This window comes from Polistes dominula, unplaced genomic scaffold, assembly GCF_049000335.1.
Source record: "Polistes dominula isolate Pdom_NZ unplaced genomic scaffold, Pdom_raw_medaka contig_18, whole genome shotgun sequence".
Lineage (NCBI taxonomy): Eukaryota > Metazoa > Arthropoda > Insecta > Hymenoptera > Vespidae > Polistes > Polistes dominula.
In genome coordinates, this window is record NW_028301164.1 from 4,461,731 (window position 1) to 4,480,468 (window position 18,738).

At 24.0% G+C, this 18,738-nt stretch overlaps 3 protein-coding genes across 9 annotated transcripts; 2 read left to right on the forward strand and 1 right to left on the reverse strand.

The window, feature by feature from the left end:
- Positions 1–485: 485 nt before the first annotated feature.
- Positions 486–6,911, forward strand: LOC107070122 (putative achaete scute target 1). Of its 3 annotated transcripts, none has more exons than XM_089178778.1 (8): positions 486–502; positions 990–1,139; positions 2,015–2,183; positions 3,236–3,331; positions 3,693–3,932; positions 4,492–4,798; positions 5,155–5,363; positions 5,532–6,911. In XM_089178778.1, exons 2-8 carry the CDS (start codon positions 1,033–1,035, stop codon positions 5,673–5,675), a joined length of 1,272 nt encoding a protein of 423 aa, XP_089034904.1. In that variant the 5' UTR covers positions 486–502; positions 990–1,032; the 3' UTR covers positions 5,676–6,911. The 3 variants fall into 3 exon arrangements, with proteins under 3 accessions (XP_089034904.1, XP_089034903.1, XP_015183510.2); XM_089178777.1 differs by lacking the exon at positions 486–502 and adding an exon at positions 539–725 and having other exon boundaries at positions 963–1,139; XM_015328024.2 differs by lacking the exon at positions 486–502 and adding an exon at positions 539–725.
- Positions 6,912–8,276: 1,365 nt separating this feature from the next.
- On the forward strand, positions 8,277–12,599 carry LOC149030511 (EH domain-containing protein 3-like). 5 transcript variants are annotated; one of them, XM_089178974.1, is made up of 8 exons: positions 8,277–8,347; positions 9,022–9,533; positions 9,633–9,946; positions 10,034–10,142; positions 10,228–10,546; positions 10,884–11,078; positions 11,213–11,450; positions 11,569–12,599. In XM_089178974.1, the coding sequence occupies exons 2-7, from the start codon at positions 9,048–9,050 to the stop codon at positions 11,416–11,418; spliced, it is 1,629 nt and encodes a 542-aa protein (XP_089035100.1). In that variant the 5' UTR covers positions 8,277–8,347; positions 9,022–9,047; the 3' UTR covers positions 11,419–11,450; positions 11,569–12,599. The 5 variants fall into 5 exon arrangements, with proteins under 5 accessions (XP_089035100.1, XP_089035099.1, XP_089035098.1 ...); XM_089178973.1 differs by having other exon boundaries at positions 8,286–8,424; XM_089178972.1 differs by having other exon boundaries at positions 8,292–8,573.
- LOC107070137 (endoplasmic reticulum disulfide reductase DNAJC10) lies at positions 11,463–18,713 on the reverse strand. The gene is made up of 13 exons (XM_015328044.2): positions 18,572–18,713; positions 18,151–18,331; positions 17,822–17,975; positions 17,496–17,700; positions 17,210–17,421; positions 16,903–17,127; positions 16,595–16,807; positions 16,407–16,533; positions 16,112–16,330; positions 15,765–16,040; positions 15,393–15,669; positions 15,094–15,292; positions 11,463–14,956 (listed from the first exon to the last, which is right to left on the reverse strand). Coding segments are annotated over exons 2-13 (2,328 nt in total). The 5' UTR covers positions 18,153–18,331; positions 18,572–18,713; the 3' UTR covers positions 11,463–14,737.
- Between the last annotated feature and the right edge of the window lie 25 nt (positions 18,714–18,738).

Below are 18,738 nucleotides of genomic sequence, written 5' to 3' on the forward strand. Positions count from 1 at the left end.
TTACTTTAATTCAAAACTTCATTCTTACTCACAACAACCATTTTCTATCTGATTTGCAAATTTTTATAATATTGTAACGATAAAAATCATCCACACAATCGGTTTTTTGATTTAAAATATTAGAAATAATTTTTTTACATACGTAATAAAGACATTACTTTTCAGTCCCCCTAATAACATATACAAAGTTCAAAAGTTTTTACATGAGAGAAAAAAATTAATTTTTCTTTTCCAAAACTTTTTCAGATAATTTTTCTTAACAGTTTATAAAAAATACAAGTTTAAGCAATAAAATCGTAAGTTAAACTACGAATTAAATATCTCTCGAAATAAATTAATTAATTTTGAAATATCATCTAACAATTTTTGATTAACATTCAATAGAAAAATATCGGTAATGAAGAAAACTTACTTATCGCTAATAGATTCACCATAGAATCATAGTAACTACGCAGATTTGTGACATTTCCGTATTCACGTGCCAAGCAAACAAAACCAATAAGTTAGTTATTTCATCTTATAAATGCCTAACTTATTCAGTATAGTAACATGATCGTATTCTAGTGCATCAAAACATACCTGACTTAAACTATACTCTTGCATTTCATTTTATTTATTTATTTTTTTTTTTCACATTTTTTTCGTAAACATTCTTCGTTCGCATTGCAACCGAATCATTGGCACTATACACGTCATCAAAGGTTACATGTATCTGTTTTTACCTGGTAAATCTGCCAAGTCAATGATTTTCTATTTTCATTAATTTGTTTTAATATAATCCTTCAATGATTCTAATTTAAATATATATATATAAATATATAGAAGAATAATAGAATATTTTTTTTATTTTTCTTTAATCAAAATGAATTGTATATAATTATAATTATTATTAATAAATAAATAAATGAAAACAAATCTTAGGTTTTAGGTATAAAAATGAATTAAGTAATAAAATACCATAGATAAGATATTACATCTTCGGATTGCAGGTAGAGACACCTATCTTGTTTATTAGACAATTAAAAACCACTTATGGCTTTTACATATAATACTGAAGAAACGGTACCGCATAGTAGTGATTGGTACACTGATGAAATCACTTCAGGGACTTCACCGAATTTTAATCTCAAAGAAATTACGTAAGTATAAATTTGTAATCTAGTTATTTAGTCCATAATTTCAAGTATTTTATTTTTAAATATAATTTCAACATTATGACGAAACATCAAAGATATTTTCATATCATATTTGAGATATCTAATAAATTTTTTTAATATTTTGAATATTTCAAAAAAAGAACTATAAGTATTATTGTTTTTAATATTCTTCTAAGAATAAACTCTAAAATTACCTAAAAATAATTATAATTTTATTTTTATGAATATAAATCTTTCTTTTAAAATTTTTAAAATACATTAATAAAATTTTCTATTATTTTTTTATAATAAAATAACCACTATATTAAAATATTTCAATTATATATGAAAAAAACAAAAGAAATAATCCTTATAATAATAATTAAAAAAAAATAGTTATTTATTAATAAGTATTATTGTTTTTAATATTCCTCTAAAACTCTAAAATTACCTAAACATAATTAATATTATTTTTAATAATAAAATAACCACTATATTAAAGTTATATATAAAAAATTAGAATTATATCTAATTATGTATAAAATATAATTATATATACATATATATAAAAGAAATAATCCTTATTAATAACTAACTATTTTATTTTTTATTATTATAAGGATTTTATTTTTATAAAAAAAAAGATCAATCTTGTTAAAATTCGATTATTTTGTTGTCATTTATTATTTGTCTCGTGGGTCACTTTATAACCCATGGGTCATGGCCTAGCACCAAGTATTTAAACGTTTTCCTTCAATCATCGGACTTCAGTATATAAAAATTTGTATTCGTCATCAGAAGAGTACGAAGAGAGAAGTCTGATATTACGATCGTATTTAATTCTCTTGTTTTTTTTTTTTTTTTTTTGTAATTTATAGAAACATGAATTCAAGGGGAATATTTCATAGAAGATCGTGCCATGTTCAACAACGTGGAATTTGTGTTACACTGGTATTATTAAGTTTAATTATTGGTACGATACTTTTCGCGTATACTGCATTGGCATCATCCACTAACGAGAACGATACTCTCGAACAGGTGACATTCGTAAGTATTTTTTTAATATTTTTTAATATTTTTTTTCTATTTTTTTTTTAAATACACATAAAAATTAACACGACGATTGATAATTACTGTTTATATTTTTTTTTCTTTTGATTTTATCAAACAACATGACTGGTTTAAATTAAATTTATATTTTATTACTCTATTAATTTTATTATTAATTTCATGTAAATATTAATAAGATTAAATTAATTTATTTATTATTTTATATATTATTTATTATTATTTATTTTATTATTTTTAAATTAAAAATTCAAATTTATTTAAAAATTTGTAAATATATTATATATTTTGTATTATTTATATTATATATTATTAATATAAATAAAATATATATTATGTCGCTAATAACCCCCGATGGTTGATGTGACATTAAATAAAGCTATATTAAAAAAAAAAACATATATATATATATTATATATTTATATTTAATTTTTATGTATTATATATATTATTAATTTTATTATTAATTTATTATTTATTAATATTATAATTAAATTTAACTTTCGTATTCATATTTATATTATTTTAACCATCAATCGATTTTCATTAAATAATAAACAGAATATTATTAGAAAATTAAATAAAATAAAAACAATTCCTTTTGATATTAATATAAATGTAAAAAAATAAATGATATTTGATATTCTAATGTTAATAACGCACACATACACACACAAATGTGTATGTTTTGTGTTATCCCTAATGGTTTCCCTTTTAGTCGCCTCTTACGACAAGCAGGGATTACTGCGGTCTTATTCTTTTCCCCAGAACCGCAGGGGAATATTATACAGAATATTATACAGAATATTATACAAGTGAAAAAAAAGAAAAGAAAAGGAAAAAACCGTTTCATTAATTTTAATATAATTCCTTTATTAATTTATAAAATTAAATAATATAAAATCAAACGAAATATCGTTCAAAAAAAAAAAAAAGAAAAGGAACAGAAAGTTACTCTTGTAAAGTTACAATGTTAAATATAATTCATCTAATATTAATAATAATATGAAAACAAATTTATTTAATTACAGCTTTTTCGACACGGTGATAGAACACCATTAAAAACGTACCGTGCTGATCCATATATAAATTATTCATGGCCCGGTGGTTGGGGTGCTCTTACGACGGTAAAATCAAATAATTACTTATTAAATATTAATTATCACGATTAAATAAAAATTAATTATAAAAAAAAAGCTGAACATACAAAATTAAACAAAAATTTCGATCGTGTTGCTCTTCGATATCAAATATAAAAGTACAAACACACACACACACACACACACACACGATTAAAGTTATATAAGAAACATCTGTTGTGCTATCATTTTTTTATATTATTTTTTTTCTCAAACACCTAATTAACTAATCATCGAGCTATAAAATTTTTATTTATTGATAAATACATTTCTTCTTTTTTTGTTCAAAATATTTACACATTTTAAATTGATAATGATTGAATTTTTTTTTTTTTTTTTTTTTTTTTAGAAAGGAATGCATCAACTTTACAACGTAGGACAATGGATACGCAAGACTTATGGTCCCATAGTTGGTTTTAAATACAACAGTACGGTTGCATACATGCGTAGCAGTGATTCTGATCGTTGCATCATGTCGGCACAAACATTATTAGCTGGAGTATATCCACCAACACCCGAAGAAATATTTCTACCAAATTTGCAATGGCATCCTGTACCTGTTCATACAACACCAAGAGAATTGGATAATGTAAGTCTAATCGTTCTTATCAAATAAGTATGTTAATGAACCACCTTATCAAAGGAGGGAAATAAAGGAACGGGGAGAGGGAGGAGGTATAATTAATTACATCTCATGCATTACTACACGGTTTACCCAGAAATATTATCGGTTAATTCGTGTTTACATAATCCATCATTTGTTTTTCATTTCTAATAAAAATTCAATTCGTGAAGAACATGTTCACATATGTGTCCATAATTATATAAATGGTCTAAGTGTCATGTATCTCTTGTTACGAGATATTTAAAGATTTCTATTTGAACACTATATGAATTCTATATAATATTGAAATAACAAACATTATCTGACGATTCATTTTTAACAATATCGGTTTTAAATTACATTGAATTTATTTAGTTTAAAATAATGTAGTGCGTAATAACTGATAAACTCATGTCTTTTTAATTTTGACTTAGATCACTTCCTTAATTATGGGCACATATATGTTTGTGTGCATGTGTGTAAGTTTTTCACACTACAATAGTTATATCTTAAATTAATTATTATTATTATTATTATATTACAGTTAATAACGGTTAAAGCCTATTGCCCAAATTTAGAAAAAGCATTGAACGAAGCAAAATATAACGAATCGAAAAGATCTGACGAAATGTTGGCTAAATATTATGACGAATTGAGTAATTATACTCAACAACCGATAAGGACTCTTCTAGATGTTGAATTTTTGTACAACGTACTCGAAATCGAAGCTAACCATGGATTAGAACTTCCACAATGGACGAAAAGATATTTCAATGAAAAAATGAGAAACCTTGCTGCACGTTCCATTGCATTGCTCACGAGCAATACTTTGTTGAGACGTTTATATGGAGGTAATTTCTTATATATGTGAAATATCATTCATACGAATTATTTTTCAATAATATTAATAGTAATATTAACACATTCGCGGCCAGCACATTTTTTCCTTTTTTAATACTGAGTATCGGCAAAAATAATAAATTATTTAAATTTATATTGAAATAATAAAATATAATAATATAATGAAATAGAATTGATTTAAATATTATATTGAAATAATTAAATATAAATTTAATATTTATATATTTATATAAATATTTAAAAATTAAATATTATATATTTATATTATAAAATTTATATATCAGCGGTCAGCGGTCGCGAATGTGTTAATAATAATATTTGAATGTTTACTTTTTGTTGTTTCTAGGACCATTATTGAAAGAAATTGTTAACAAGATGCAAGAAAAAGTAATAAGGGAAAATTCAAGAAAGGCTTACTTCTATTCAATTCACGACGTAACGATAGTTAATGTTTTAAGAACAATGGGTTTCACAGATGAACTATTCCTTCCAGAATACGGTGCTACCCTAATTTTCGAATTGCATTCGTATTATAACGATGAACGAGAAGTCAAGGTGATTTTTTTATCAATCACGATTTCATTTTCTTTATCTACTTTGTTTCCTATGTTTTCTTTCTTTTCTTTTATACTCTTTCTTTATTTCATATGTTTTATATCATTTTTCTTTTAAATTATTTCTAAATAAAATAATATCAAATATTTCTATATTTATTTTTCATAGGTGTCTTATTTGAATAATTCAGAAACTATTAAGCCACATCCTATGGAAATACCTAATTGCAAGAAACCCTGTTTGTTATCGAATTTATTAAACGTCTGGAAAGAAGTACTTCCTGAAAATTGGGAGGAAGAATGTATACTGTGAATACTCGCGAAAATTTCATAATAAGATTCATAATAATTCATTAAAAGTTAATTATCAAATGATAACTAACTTATTCATAATTAACAATATTTGTAATAATTAAATTATAGAAACGTAAGATAGATTTAAAAATAATCTATTGGAGAATGAATATGATTAATATTAAAAATTTCGTGTATTAAATTGCATTATAATAACATCAGTATCTATTGTAAATGAATCTATATTTTAAACGATTATTTTAATATGAATTATAATCATATAATGATTTTATACAATATATGTTACAAGAAGTATTATTTCTTTTTTTAAATTGATATCTTCTTTGAAATACACATTTATTGTCAAAAAAAGAAAAAAACAATAAAAAAAATTAAAAAAAATATATATAAAGAAATAATAAAAAAGTAAACAAAAAACGAACATTGATGATTTATTGAAATCTGACGAAAGCTTAAAATAACTTCAACTTTAATAGATAATCTCGTTAAAACCGGTAAATTGACACAAGATCGTTTAACCAGGATGTGTCCGCTTTAACTTACGCAACGACGAATGACACTGAATCGTTCGCATATATCATTGCGTAATAACACCAAGGATTATAGTGCAAGTGCAAGAGCTCCCATTCGTCAAACTTACTGTCTTCTAGTCTAAGAAATTAGAATTCTTTTATTGTCTTGAAACATCTGTTACTATCATTTATTTCATTTGAATGGAGTAATCGCTGTTTTTTATTTGTGGAAACTATGTTAAACAGTCCAAATTAATTTAATGAAATAGTGTTGGAATATTTAACAAAAGTTTTCATCAGATTTCTTTTATCATAAGTATCTGTCTCTTACTTTCTTTCTTTCTTTCTTTCTTTCTTTCATTCTTTCTCATGACTTGACTCATATGAGATAGATGGACAACTTTTTTTAAAGGGCCTAATCGGTGGATCCTTTTAGTGATGAGAACTATTCACCAATTCTTTTTGTCAATGGCCTAATAATGAACTATAAATGATATTAATAAAAGCCCTTGCGGAAATCAGCGAACAAACGTTCTTGCTTGAATAATAAATCAATGAAATAATGAATCAATACTTTAATGATACTTTAAATATATTATATTATTATTATTATTATTATTAATAATAATTAATACTTAAACACTTCGGATAGTTCAATATTAGATTAATGTTATTTGATGTCTTTAATCTATTTTATTATTTTTATATTAACTAGCATCGATTTTTTTCTTATTGTACTATTAAAAAATTATCCTTTTTTTTTTATCTACACAAAATAAAATAATTATATTGACAATTTGATCGATGACCTCAGATAAAAATGTCTTTTTAAGACACCAATAATAAAGTTGTTGAGATTAAATATTTTTAAAGAAAGATTTTTTTGTGTGATTAATCAATCGACCTTTGACATTACATAGATCTTTAGTAAACGTAAACATTTCTATTAGACATTTTAGCATATTTAACTTTGATCTCGTTACAAAAATAGTCTTTTTATGATATAGAATATAAAAAAGAACAAAAAAATCGATAGAAAAAACTTATTTTAATTTATTAATTATCTAATAAAGAATCGAAGTTAAAACTATTTTTTTGAAATGGCCTCATTTTCGCGCCATATCTTAATGGCGCGCGAATTATTTAAAATTAGTCAAAAACGTTTCCATTTTAAAGAAATATCTAAAAATTATAATTTATTTTAAAATAATAAAATAAAAATTAATAAAAATAAAACAAAGTTAATTATACGCCATTAAAAAAAGAATATCGAATTATTTCGCGGAAATTATGCAAAGTAGATGAAAGTATAAAAAAATTAAACAATTATAAAATAATTCAATAAAAATTACAAACAATAAATATTCGTAATAAATAATACAATAATAAACTGCACGGATAATTTAATTTGAAAGAGAAGTTTAAATGTTTCTAATAGAAACTCAATCTAGAACAGCATTGATATCGTCTACAAAAACTTTTCATAAAAGAAACTCACTTCTTTCTTCAACTATCAACATTATTTAACTAGTTCTAATTATTATCATTAAATAATCGAAAATAAAATAATATATATATACATGAAAATTGAAAAAAAAAAAAATAAGAAATATAATAATCCAGTAATATCATACAATACTAAATCGTTCGTTTCTTATTCATTTACATATGCTATACAATCTCATCGTGGTAATTTGTCACATGTGTATACATATATAGGGTGTCCAAAAAGTCAATTTATCGAAATAATAAAAACAATAAGTAACAAATTATTTGTATGTACATTCTTTAACATATACATCAATTTATAAATGATTTGAAAAAGAATCCTAATAATAACATTATTATCTAGTAAAATAAATTATAGATGATTCAATAAAGTAAACTTAAATACAAAACATAGTCTATGTAAAAGAAATTATCGAAAAAGAAAAAACAAATAAATGGAAGAAACTTTTGTGAGACCTATCAAAAATGATTCAATTGGATGAATCAACTTTTGAGACACCTTGTATAGACTATACTATATATAGATATATATATATATTATATATATATATATATATATATATATATATATATTTGGATCTTGTCACTTGGTAGTGGCTTTGCGCTGGTGCATACGAGAACGACACGTCGTCACTTCACCATTGTGTTTGTACGTTTTAATACGGGGAAACAGCTCAGTATATCGCGTCATTATCAGAAAGCCCGCCTATTCATCGTTTCTGAATCGTAATCGTCGTTCTACTAAACGTTAAACGTCTCTTTAAAATAGGATAAGCCTTAGAAATTATCAATATAGTTTCCTCTACTTCATCTATCAAAAGCTTCTTATTCAATTTTGCAACATCCTCGAATATTTAATAAGAAATTTATTCAAAGTTAAGTGTCTACGTGTATTTGGATAATTAAATACTTCAAATATCAAATATTTTAATTATTATTTCGTTTAATTTGGAATTATTTAAAAGTACCACCCATTTGTTTGCATTGATTAATTTTAGTGATTTTGTTCATGTACATTCAACTAAGAAAAACGTAAGGAGAGGTTAGTTCCCATTGCTTTCTCTCTTTCTCTCTTTTTCTTTCTATATATATTCATCATTAACAGTAATTATTTCTCATGGAAATTTCTTATTATCATTACTTTCACGTGTATGGTTTATTCTCATAGGTTATTATATATATATAGTCTTTACTATATTTTATTTATTATTAATTTTTGTTCTTCTCTTCATCACATACTGTATAAATGTATTTCACAACTCAATCTTGTACATTTCAAATTTATTATCATTAAATACTAATATAATATTATTTCATTTTTAGATTAATATATATTGTCAATCGTCAATATGTTCAGTTGGCTTAGTCGAGATGAAAATGGCAAACAAGATCTCTTTGAGAATGTTACCGAAGGTCTTAAAAAAATCTACAGAGCTAAATTATTACCCTTGGAACAACATTATCAATTCCATGACTTTCATTCGCCTCAATTGGATGATCCTGATTTTGATGCGAAACCAATGATCCTTTTGGTAGGACAATATTCTACAGGAAAAACAACATTTATTAAATATTTATTGGAACGTGAATTTCCTGGAATAAGAATTGGTCCAGAACCAACAACGGATCGTTTCATTGCTGTTATGTATGATGAAAAGGAAGGTGTTATTCCTGGAAATGCTTTAGTCGTCGATCCGAATAAACAATTTAGACCACTTTCTAAATTTGGTAATGCATTCCTCAATAGATTTCAATGTTCCACCGTTGCATCTCCTGTTCTCAAAGGAATATCAATCGTTGATACACCTGGAATTCTTTCTGGAGAGAAACAACGAGTATGTATTCTTCTTCTCTATTTCTATTAGAATTATTTGATTAATTTTATAATCAAAGTCTATTATATTTTGATTTCTTTGTTTTATTTTTATTTATAGGTAGATAGAGGCTACGATTTCACCGGTGTATTAGAATGGTTTGCAGAAAGAGTAGACAGAATTATATTATTATTCGATGCACATAAACTCGATATCTCAGATGAATTTAGAAGATCTATTGAAGCACTTAGAGGTCACGACGATAAAATTCGAATTGTTCTTAATAAAGCAGACATGATAGATCATCAACAACTTATGAGAGTATATGGTGCACTTATGTGGTCTTTGGGAAAAGTTTTACAAACTCCTGAAGTTGCTAGAGTCTATATTGGTTCATTTTGGGATCAACCATTAAGATATGATGTTAATAGACGGTATGATTTTTCTTTTTATCTTATTGATCTTTTTCTTTATCTTAGTAGGTTTATTTGTTTTAAGTGTGTGATTGATTTTCTTTTCAGATTATTTGAAGACGAAGAGCAAGATTTATTTAGAGATATGCAATCATTACCAAGAAATGCTGCATTAAGAAAACTTAACGATTTAATCAAACGAGCACGATTAGCAAAGGTATAAAATAATTAATATTATTTAATAAGAATATGTTTTCTTAAGTTTTGTTGTAATAGACTCAATGATGTTTCCTGAATTACAGGTACATGCATACATAATCAGTGCATTGAGAAAAGATATGCCAAGTATGTTTGGTAAAGATTCGAAAAAGAAAGAACTTATCAAAAATTTAGGCCAAATTTATGATCAAATTCAACGTGAACAACAAATATCTCCTGGAGATTTTCCAAATCTTAAGAAAATGCAGGAATCTTTAATGCATCATGACTTCAGTAAATTTAATCCAATTAAAATCAAATTATTGGAAGTAGTTGATAAAATGCTTGCGGAAGATATTGCTAAATTAATGGCTATGATTCCTCACGAAGAAGTAACCACTGCATCAGAACCATTAATAAAAGGTATTCATTTAAGAAATATTTCATTGATTATAAAATTAAATTAAAATTTATACAAGGAGTAATTTTAAATAGAAATTATTCAATTAAAATAAAAAATCAATGATCAATCTATCATATCAATACTAGAAATAGAAGATTACTTAATTTCATATCTTATCTTAAATGATTTCGTTTTCATGAATCGTCTATAAAGATATATATGAGATTTATGATACAATTTTATAAGAAAATAATGAATCTAATTATCTACATTAAAATAATTATATTTCAAATCCACATGATAGAAAATATTTATGATTTGAAAAATAGGAATTAAATGAATTCATTTTTTATACAGAACGTGAATATTTTATCTGCACAGGTGGTGCATTTGAAGGTGTGGAAGATCAAATTAGTCCATTTGGATACAAAAGAGGTGAAGGTATCGATGCAGGTGCTGGTGAACCCGAATGGATTGTTAATAAAGATAGATACAAATATGATAGTATTTTTGAAACACTTGGTCCAACTGATGGAAAGATAACAGGAGCAGGTAAATTTGTTTTTATCTTTTTCTTATGTCATTGTGTTGACATATCGTAATATGCGATTATATTCGATTATAATTATTATAATATTACAATATGATAACTCTATATCTATTCTCATCTTAAACTTTATTTACAGCTGCTAAATCTGAGATGATTAAATCCAAATTACCGAATAGTATGTTAGGAAAAATTTGGAAATTATCCGACATTGATAAAGATGGCCTTTTGGACTCGGATGAATTTGCTTTGGCAATGCATTTAATTAACGTTAAATTAGAAGGTTACGACCTTCCAGCGGAACTTCCTGATCATTTAATACCACCTTCTAAACGAGATATTTAAATTATGATAAAATTATAAACGGCACTTTACTGGTATGTACTTCCTTTCGTTTTTTTTTTCTTATTATTATTGTAGTTCAAATATTTCTTTACAAATTATTATCATTGAAATCGTTAAATTATATTAATTATACGGATAAATAAATTACAGATTATTGTGCTTGCTTCTCGATGATTATAAAGAATATTTACATATTTGTAAAAAGATGTGATACAGAGCTTAACTGTAAATGATAATATACAAGATGATAACTGAGATTTGTCAGTATGTATCGAAGATAATAAAATAGGAAATAATAATAAATTATTTCTAATTAAATATGAGCATAATATAAACGAAAAGAAAAAGAAAGAAAAGATTATTTCAATGGTTTATCGTAAATTAAATTAAATGAAAATTGTCATCAAATAATTATAATGAAAGTACAATGTATATATATATATATATATATATGTATACATAAAAATGACAGAACATGTTCAATTATATATTTCATTTTTACAAACTATATAGTGTGCAATTTCAAAATTTTTATACATCACATTAATAATGTAACAATATTACTATATTATTTTTAAAATTTCTTACATTTTTAAATGCTCTATTTAATAATTTCTTATAATCATATAGTCATATTGAAATGCATAATAATTTAAAGTACTATGATAAACGACAAATTATTTAGAAAATAGCAGTAGCACATTTTCACGTTAATGTGAAATATGCTACTTTATTTGTATATTTTTAAGCATTGTTATATTATATGTGAAAAAAATTATATATTTATTATACATAATACGCACATGTGCTTATAAAAAAAAAAAAAAAAAAAGAAAAAGAAACAATATAAAATAAAATTTCTACACTATTGTTACAAATATTTGGAACATTTTTGTAGTATACTTTAATAAAAATGCGCTGAATGTTTTTAAAATGTTAAGAAAGCAATAAAAACTTACATATGTATTTATTTTCAATGTTGAATATTTATACAAAAACAAAATATCAATGAAATTTTTTTAAATTTCTATTCAAAAATTTATCTTTGTATATTAAGTATAATTAAATTTAAGTTAAATATTTTAAAAACATTTTGCGCGCGTGTGCGAGTAGAAAAGACAGTAATCGAAGGAAAGGAAATATGATGTATGTATATATATATATATATATATATATATATATATATATACAGTATAAAATCTAAAAATAAAAAGCAAACTGACCAAACAACGGTATTAACATGCAAAAGAAATCGAGATATTTAGAAAAAATCTATAAAAACACATAAGTATTTCCTTTCTATCTTTCTCACTCTCTCATTTTTTAAGTTACTATTTATAGATGTATACGATGTGGTATACCAATACTACATAAATATCTAATCGTAAATATAATCACTGCTTGTAGCAGATAATAGCAATTTTTCGATAGAATTTTCTCTACAAAACTCTTATAACTTGCTATTGCCATTCACTTATTATTATTTATGTATTTATGCATTTATCCATTTATCCATATATATATAACTTATATTTTGCACTGCACATTTATTAATTGCTACAAAATTAAAATTTGATGTTTCAAAAAAAGTTTGAATATACGTTTACCTAAAACAATTATTTTTTTACTTTATCTATATTTAATTGAATCACAAAATTTTTCAAACAAAAATAAATTAATAATAAATTAAAACGTTCGCATATAAAATTATATTATTAAAATTACCTTTAATGCAATTTATCTATAAACATAAATTTGTGTTTTACAACACCAACCAAAGATGATGTGACATTAAGACTGTAAAAATCAGTTCAAAAAAAAAAAAATAATAATAATACGACTTATTCATGAAATATTTATCTATATTATTTTTTAATTTAATTGAAAATATTCAAATTGAAAATATTATTTTTTCTGCTATTTATATTTTTATATTCATCAAAGCTTGTATATATATATATATATATATACATACACACACATCACTATACGTGATGTCCTTATGTTTACACTGCCTATGCGTTAATTAATTTAATGTAATATATATATTATAAAACATAGTAATTGAATAGATTTATTATGATGGACACAAACATGATTTGAAAGAATTTGAAACATTGAATGATCAAAAATAGAATATTCTTATAATACACATTCCACACCACACAGATAAAAATGTGTCCAATTTATTTTTGTTTAGAACAAATCTTATGTTTGGCACGATTTAATTTAAATAGATTTCTATTAGTTGATTCTCTTTTTGTTAATATAAATTTAGAAAATGAAAACAACGATTTAAGAAAAGAAACAATTCTTATGCTAAATCGCCGAAAGTGTCTTATTTTTCATTCGAGTATTTACTTTTATAAAATATAGTGTGTCTATCCTAATATTAATAATCTTGTATATGTATTTAAAATGTGCAATAAACGGCACTGTACAAAATATAAGTTAACTTCTCATATATAAAATAAGATGAATTATCCAAATATAATTAATAATATTAAAGATTTATATGTATATGTATGCCACATATATGTATTCATAAATTTATATATTATTAGACAAAACTGTCGTTTATTTTCATTGAAGAATATTTTATTACTTTTTCATCTTTCCTCTTTTTCCTTTTATCTTATGAATTTATATAATTTATTATTTATTATTATAATTGTCTAAAAAATAAAAAAAGAGAATAATTTATTCTATATTTTGATAAAATTGATTTTTATGAGAGAACATAATTATTTTTTGTCTATTGTTCTACATAGGATGTCTGAGATTTTACTAGTCAAACGATGTCAACGTATTTTATATACAAAAATAAAAATTCTCAGATATCCTGTTTAATAAAATCAATGAAATATTTCTTAAAAGAGAGCTAATGAATTAATACTAAGATGTAAAAACAGTTTATTCATTATCACAGTAAAGATATATATATATATAAAATATTTAAATATAAATGCATCATTGAGTATACGAGTACTTCATAAAAGGGAAGTTAAATTGCATTGTAAATAGTACTCATTAAATTATAGACACGTATACATAAGACAGGCATACAATTATTAAATGTACTACTTACATTGGTCTACAATGTGTTTGGTAATATTATTACTATTTAAAAAAATAGAAAATATTTTTTTATAAAAATGCATTTTAAAAAATGCTAGATCTAAATTAGATGAGATTTCAAATGTTACATCATTCGTAAAAAGAATTATGAAATAATTTTTGTTATTTATCGCGATGTAATTTACTTTTTGTTTTTCTTTTATCGATTATACACCATTCATATTATATTTATAACTTATCGTTATAATTCGTCGCGTTTATTCTTCTTTTTAGAATTTAAATAATTCGACAATTGTTCTTTAATCATTTCAGATGACGTTGCATTAATTTGAAAACCTTTATCGATATCTTTTATATCGTGCTTTTTATCGTAAAGAAATAATATCGGATATTTTTTAATTGCTGCCATATGATAAAGCTCGCAATTAAATTTTCCAAAATTTATCTTGTTGCTAAATAACTGTAAAGAAAACAAATACATTTTTTAAAATGAACCTTCTTTCCACACATATTATAGAATCTATAAAATAATAATAATAATAATATAATATAATAATATATAAAAAAATATTACGATATGTGAATCCTAAATTATACCTGTGCGGCGATTGAAATATGTGGATCCAGTGTTTGACAATGATCGCACCAAGGTACATAAAAATCAACCAACCACACATCCTTTCCAGAAAATACTTTCTTCTGTAAACTGTTTGGATCCAAATCGTACACTTTAGTTGGAAGATATTTAGAAATCCATTTTAATATATACCACATTTTATGTGGTCCATCGTATTTACTACAATTAAAATATTTATTATTTATCATCCTTGAATATAACTTTAAAAGTGTACGATGAACATATTATGATACATCAAAACAAAATTGCTTACACTTACATAGCTTTGTCTAAATTTTTACGGTCTCTTGGATACAATCGTATATTAGGATAACTTTCCACTTTTTGCAATCTGCATAAATAATTTTCTACCTCGCAATCAACAGTGGCTACTTTAACGAATGGCAGAATATTTAAAATTTTAGCAACAGCAAACCATTCCGGTTTTAAATTTTGACAAGGTGAGCACCAACCAACAAAATAATTAACTATCCATATAGTTTTATCTTTATCCTTTTCAAGATATTGATTGAAATTGTTGGCAGATAATTGTATAACTAAGTACAAAATAATATACAAATTAAAAATATGAATATACGTGTTCCTTGATATAATATATTAAAAGTACTATACTTTATAATGTATTTTTTACCTGACGAGTATCTTATGTCATTTATAAATCGTATTACATTAGCAGCTGTTTTTGGTGATGTAAATTGATATGTTTTAGTACCATTAATGAGCATTGCAGTTGGATAAGAACGTATATTGTTTTTTCGACAAATCGAAGAATGCACGGTGCAATCAATCGTACCAAAATGTACAACCGATTTATCGAATTGCATAGATGCTTCACGAAGTTCTGGCAAAAACTGCATACAAGGAGGACACCATGGTGCATACCAATCTAAAAACCATACTTCTTCATCTGAAATAAAATAAATAAAACATCAAAATATGTATTTTATTATTACTGTTTAATTTTGATATATAATTTACCACTATTTCCTTGTAATATTGATAATACTTTATCGGCAGATAAGGCCCATAGATTTTTAGCTTTAACACTACTTCTAGCAAACTTAGCAATATCATGAATTGTATTTTTTCCATGACTTAATTCAAAAGCTCCTCCAGGTTTAAGAACACCCCACATTGGATATCTGTTCACGTCTAATGTGTTGCAAAGATATCCGTACCTTCCGCAATTAATTTTACCTACGAATTATAAATATATTAAATATAAGTATTAAATTAGTTAAAGAAATCAATTGATATATACAATAAGGAATACCTAGATTAATATTATTAATAACATTAGGAAGTTTCTTAAGTATTAAATCTAATTCAGTTGAATGTCCCATATAAAAACATACGAGCCAACCTATCCCTGATTCTTCTCTAAGCTCTCTTCTTATTTCCTATAAATACAAATGTTTTTAATTTATTACTTAAAATTATATTTATATCAAATTTTAATACCTCAAATTCTTGATCAGTAAGTCTCTTTGGTTCTGGAAATTGTTCTAAAACTTGTTCTATTAAATCTTTGACTGTTTCTATATTTTTCAAATATATGGGTACCCAAGTTTTTTGGTCACTTGTTGTTGGCAACAAAATCGCACAAGTGTTATCGGAAATATCATTGCATTCAGTTTCCTTGCAGTGAAGTAGTTGAATATTTAATGTTTTATCCTATAATAATAATAATAATAATAATAATAATAATAATAATAATAATAATAACATGTGTTATTACGAATTAATTATTTTCTATCAAATACACTTACAAAAATAGCAGCAACTTTAAGAAGATCATCGTATGGTAAACATTCTTCCTTATTTTTATAAGTAAATACAAGCATGGGTTTTTTAATGAGTTCATGATTTTTTATAAGACGTTTCCAATTAGACAAACTTATCTCAGGAATATTAATATTTAACTTATTTAATACAAAATCTTTAATTGCATTATGCGTTCTTTCTCCAGTATACTGTCTCTCATATGTTGAATTCTGAAATTGTTAGATATTTTATTATAAAAACTAGATGAGACTTATTATTAATGATTTAAAAACAGAATTTAAAAGTAAATACCTTTGCAATATAAAGTAAAGAAGGATACCCCGTTATACCAATTTCGTGACAAAGATGATAATCATCTTTGCAATTAACTGCCCCTACTTTTATAACTCCTTCAAACTCTTCTGCTAATTTACGCCAAATTGGTGCCAAATGATGGCAAAAGTTACACATCGGTGAGTAAAAATTCACCAACCACATTTTTTCCGAATTAAATACATTCTCAGCTGTATAAAATAAAAAAGATAATTAATCGTCAACTATTTATAAATAAAATTCAAATAAATTTGATGTAACTTACAATAATCACTTCTGCTAAGAGTGACAACTTGTGGATCATCATCGTAAATTCCAAAATTATATTTGTAATAATTCCAGGAATGATAATTGACTTTCGCAGAACCTTCTTCTCCATAAAGATCATATTTTTTTCTTGATTCTGGATCCTTTAATACTTCATAAGCCGTTGTTAATTTAATAAATTTTTCATGTGCTTTTGGGTCATCCTAAAATAATAATAATAATAATACATTATTATTATATATATATATATATATATATATATATATATATCTTATAATATAATAAAGAGAAATATATATTTTAATAAAATATTTGATAAATTACTTTGTTTTTATCAGGATGATAAGTAACAGCGATTGTTTTGAAAGCTTTACGAATTTCTCTTTGATCTGCACTTTTACTCACTCCGAGAAGATCATAATAATCATCAGCTAATGTTAAATAAATTATTGTTAGAAATATTATCGCAAATTTGATCCTAAAAAGAAAATATTTACTAATTAAAATAATTGTAATAATATAAAATTATCTAATAAATAATTAATATATTACAATTATAATATATAAGTGTGATTTAACTTAAGATAAATTCTATATATATTTTTGTATAATATAAATAATATATAGATAAGTAACTATAAATATATACATACATTTTAAACGAAATATTTTAAGTTGAACAACCAGACAAAATTACTTGTAAGATATAATTATCATTAATTTTCTTTGTAAAACTAAACAAATAGATAACCAAACAAAATCATATCCTTCTTGCCATATTTGGAAATTCTCATAATCTTCTCACTAATGTAAAATGATGCAGATCTATAGAGGCTGTAACATACAAAATATATCTATACATACATATATTACATACACAATAGAAAGTAACATAACCTAAAAGTCTTAAAAGTACAGAACCTCAAATATTTGATAATACAAGAATATTAACAGAAATGAATTATTAATGAATTAAACTAACATATTTTTCGTTTCTAAAGTGAATTACTGTCAAATAAATATAATGTTATAATTAATAATTATCTATATCTTGAAATTAATTACAAGTAGTACCTTAATGCATTATTTCATTTATAAAATTATTTGACTATTTTATTCATAATGTTTTCAGGTACTGTTTATTGAATTAAATTAAAGTTAACAAGAATGTAATAAAATAGAATAAAAATAGAGAAAGATTCTTTAAAGATCTTTGATTTAAAAACCCCGCCGAAGATTAT

What these genes read in the sequence shown, in the direction of transcription:
- LOC107070137 (XM_015328044.2), bottom strand. An exon ending in AAAAATTTAGACAAAGCTAT is followed by an intron (nt 15,293 to 15,392) that starts GTAAGTGTAAGC and finishes TTTTAATTGTAG; the next exon opens with TAAATACGATGGACCACATA. An exon ending in ATATTTCAATCGCCGCACAG is followed by an intron (nt 14,957 to 15,093) that starts GTATAATTTAGG and finishes TTTTCTTTACAG; the next exon opens with TTATTTAGCAACAAGATAAA.
- LOC149030511 (XM_089178974.1), top strand. Translation starts at nt 9,048, where the DNA reads ATGTTCAGTTGGCTTAGTCGAGATGAAAATGGCAAACAAGATCTCTTT. An exon ending in TTTCTGGAGAGAAACAACGA is followed by an intron (nt 9,534 to 9,632) that starts GTATGTATTCTT and finishes TTTTATTTATAG; the next exon opens with GTAGATAGAGGCTACGATTT. An exon ending in TGGAAAGATAACAGGAGCAG is followed by an intron (nt 11,079 to 11,212) that starts GTAAATTTGTTT and finishes CTTTATTTACAG; the next exon opens with CTGCTAAATCTGAGATGATT.
- LOC107070122 (XM_089178778.1), top strand. Translation starts at nt 1,033, where the DNA reads ATGGCTTTTACATATAATACTGAAGAAACGGTACCGCATAGTAGTGAT. An exon ending in TTTAATCTCAAAGAAATTAC is followed by an intron (nt 1,140 to 2,014) that starts GTAAGTATAAAT and finishes TGTAATTTATAG; the next exon opens with AAACATGAATTCAAGGGGAA. An exon ending in GTTGAGACGTTTATATGGAG is followed by an intron (nt 4,799 to 5,154) that starts GTAATTTCTTAT and finishes TGTTGTTTCTAG; the next exon opens with GACCATTATTGAAAGAAATT.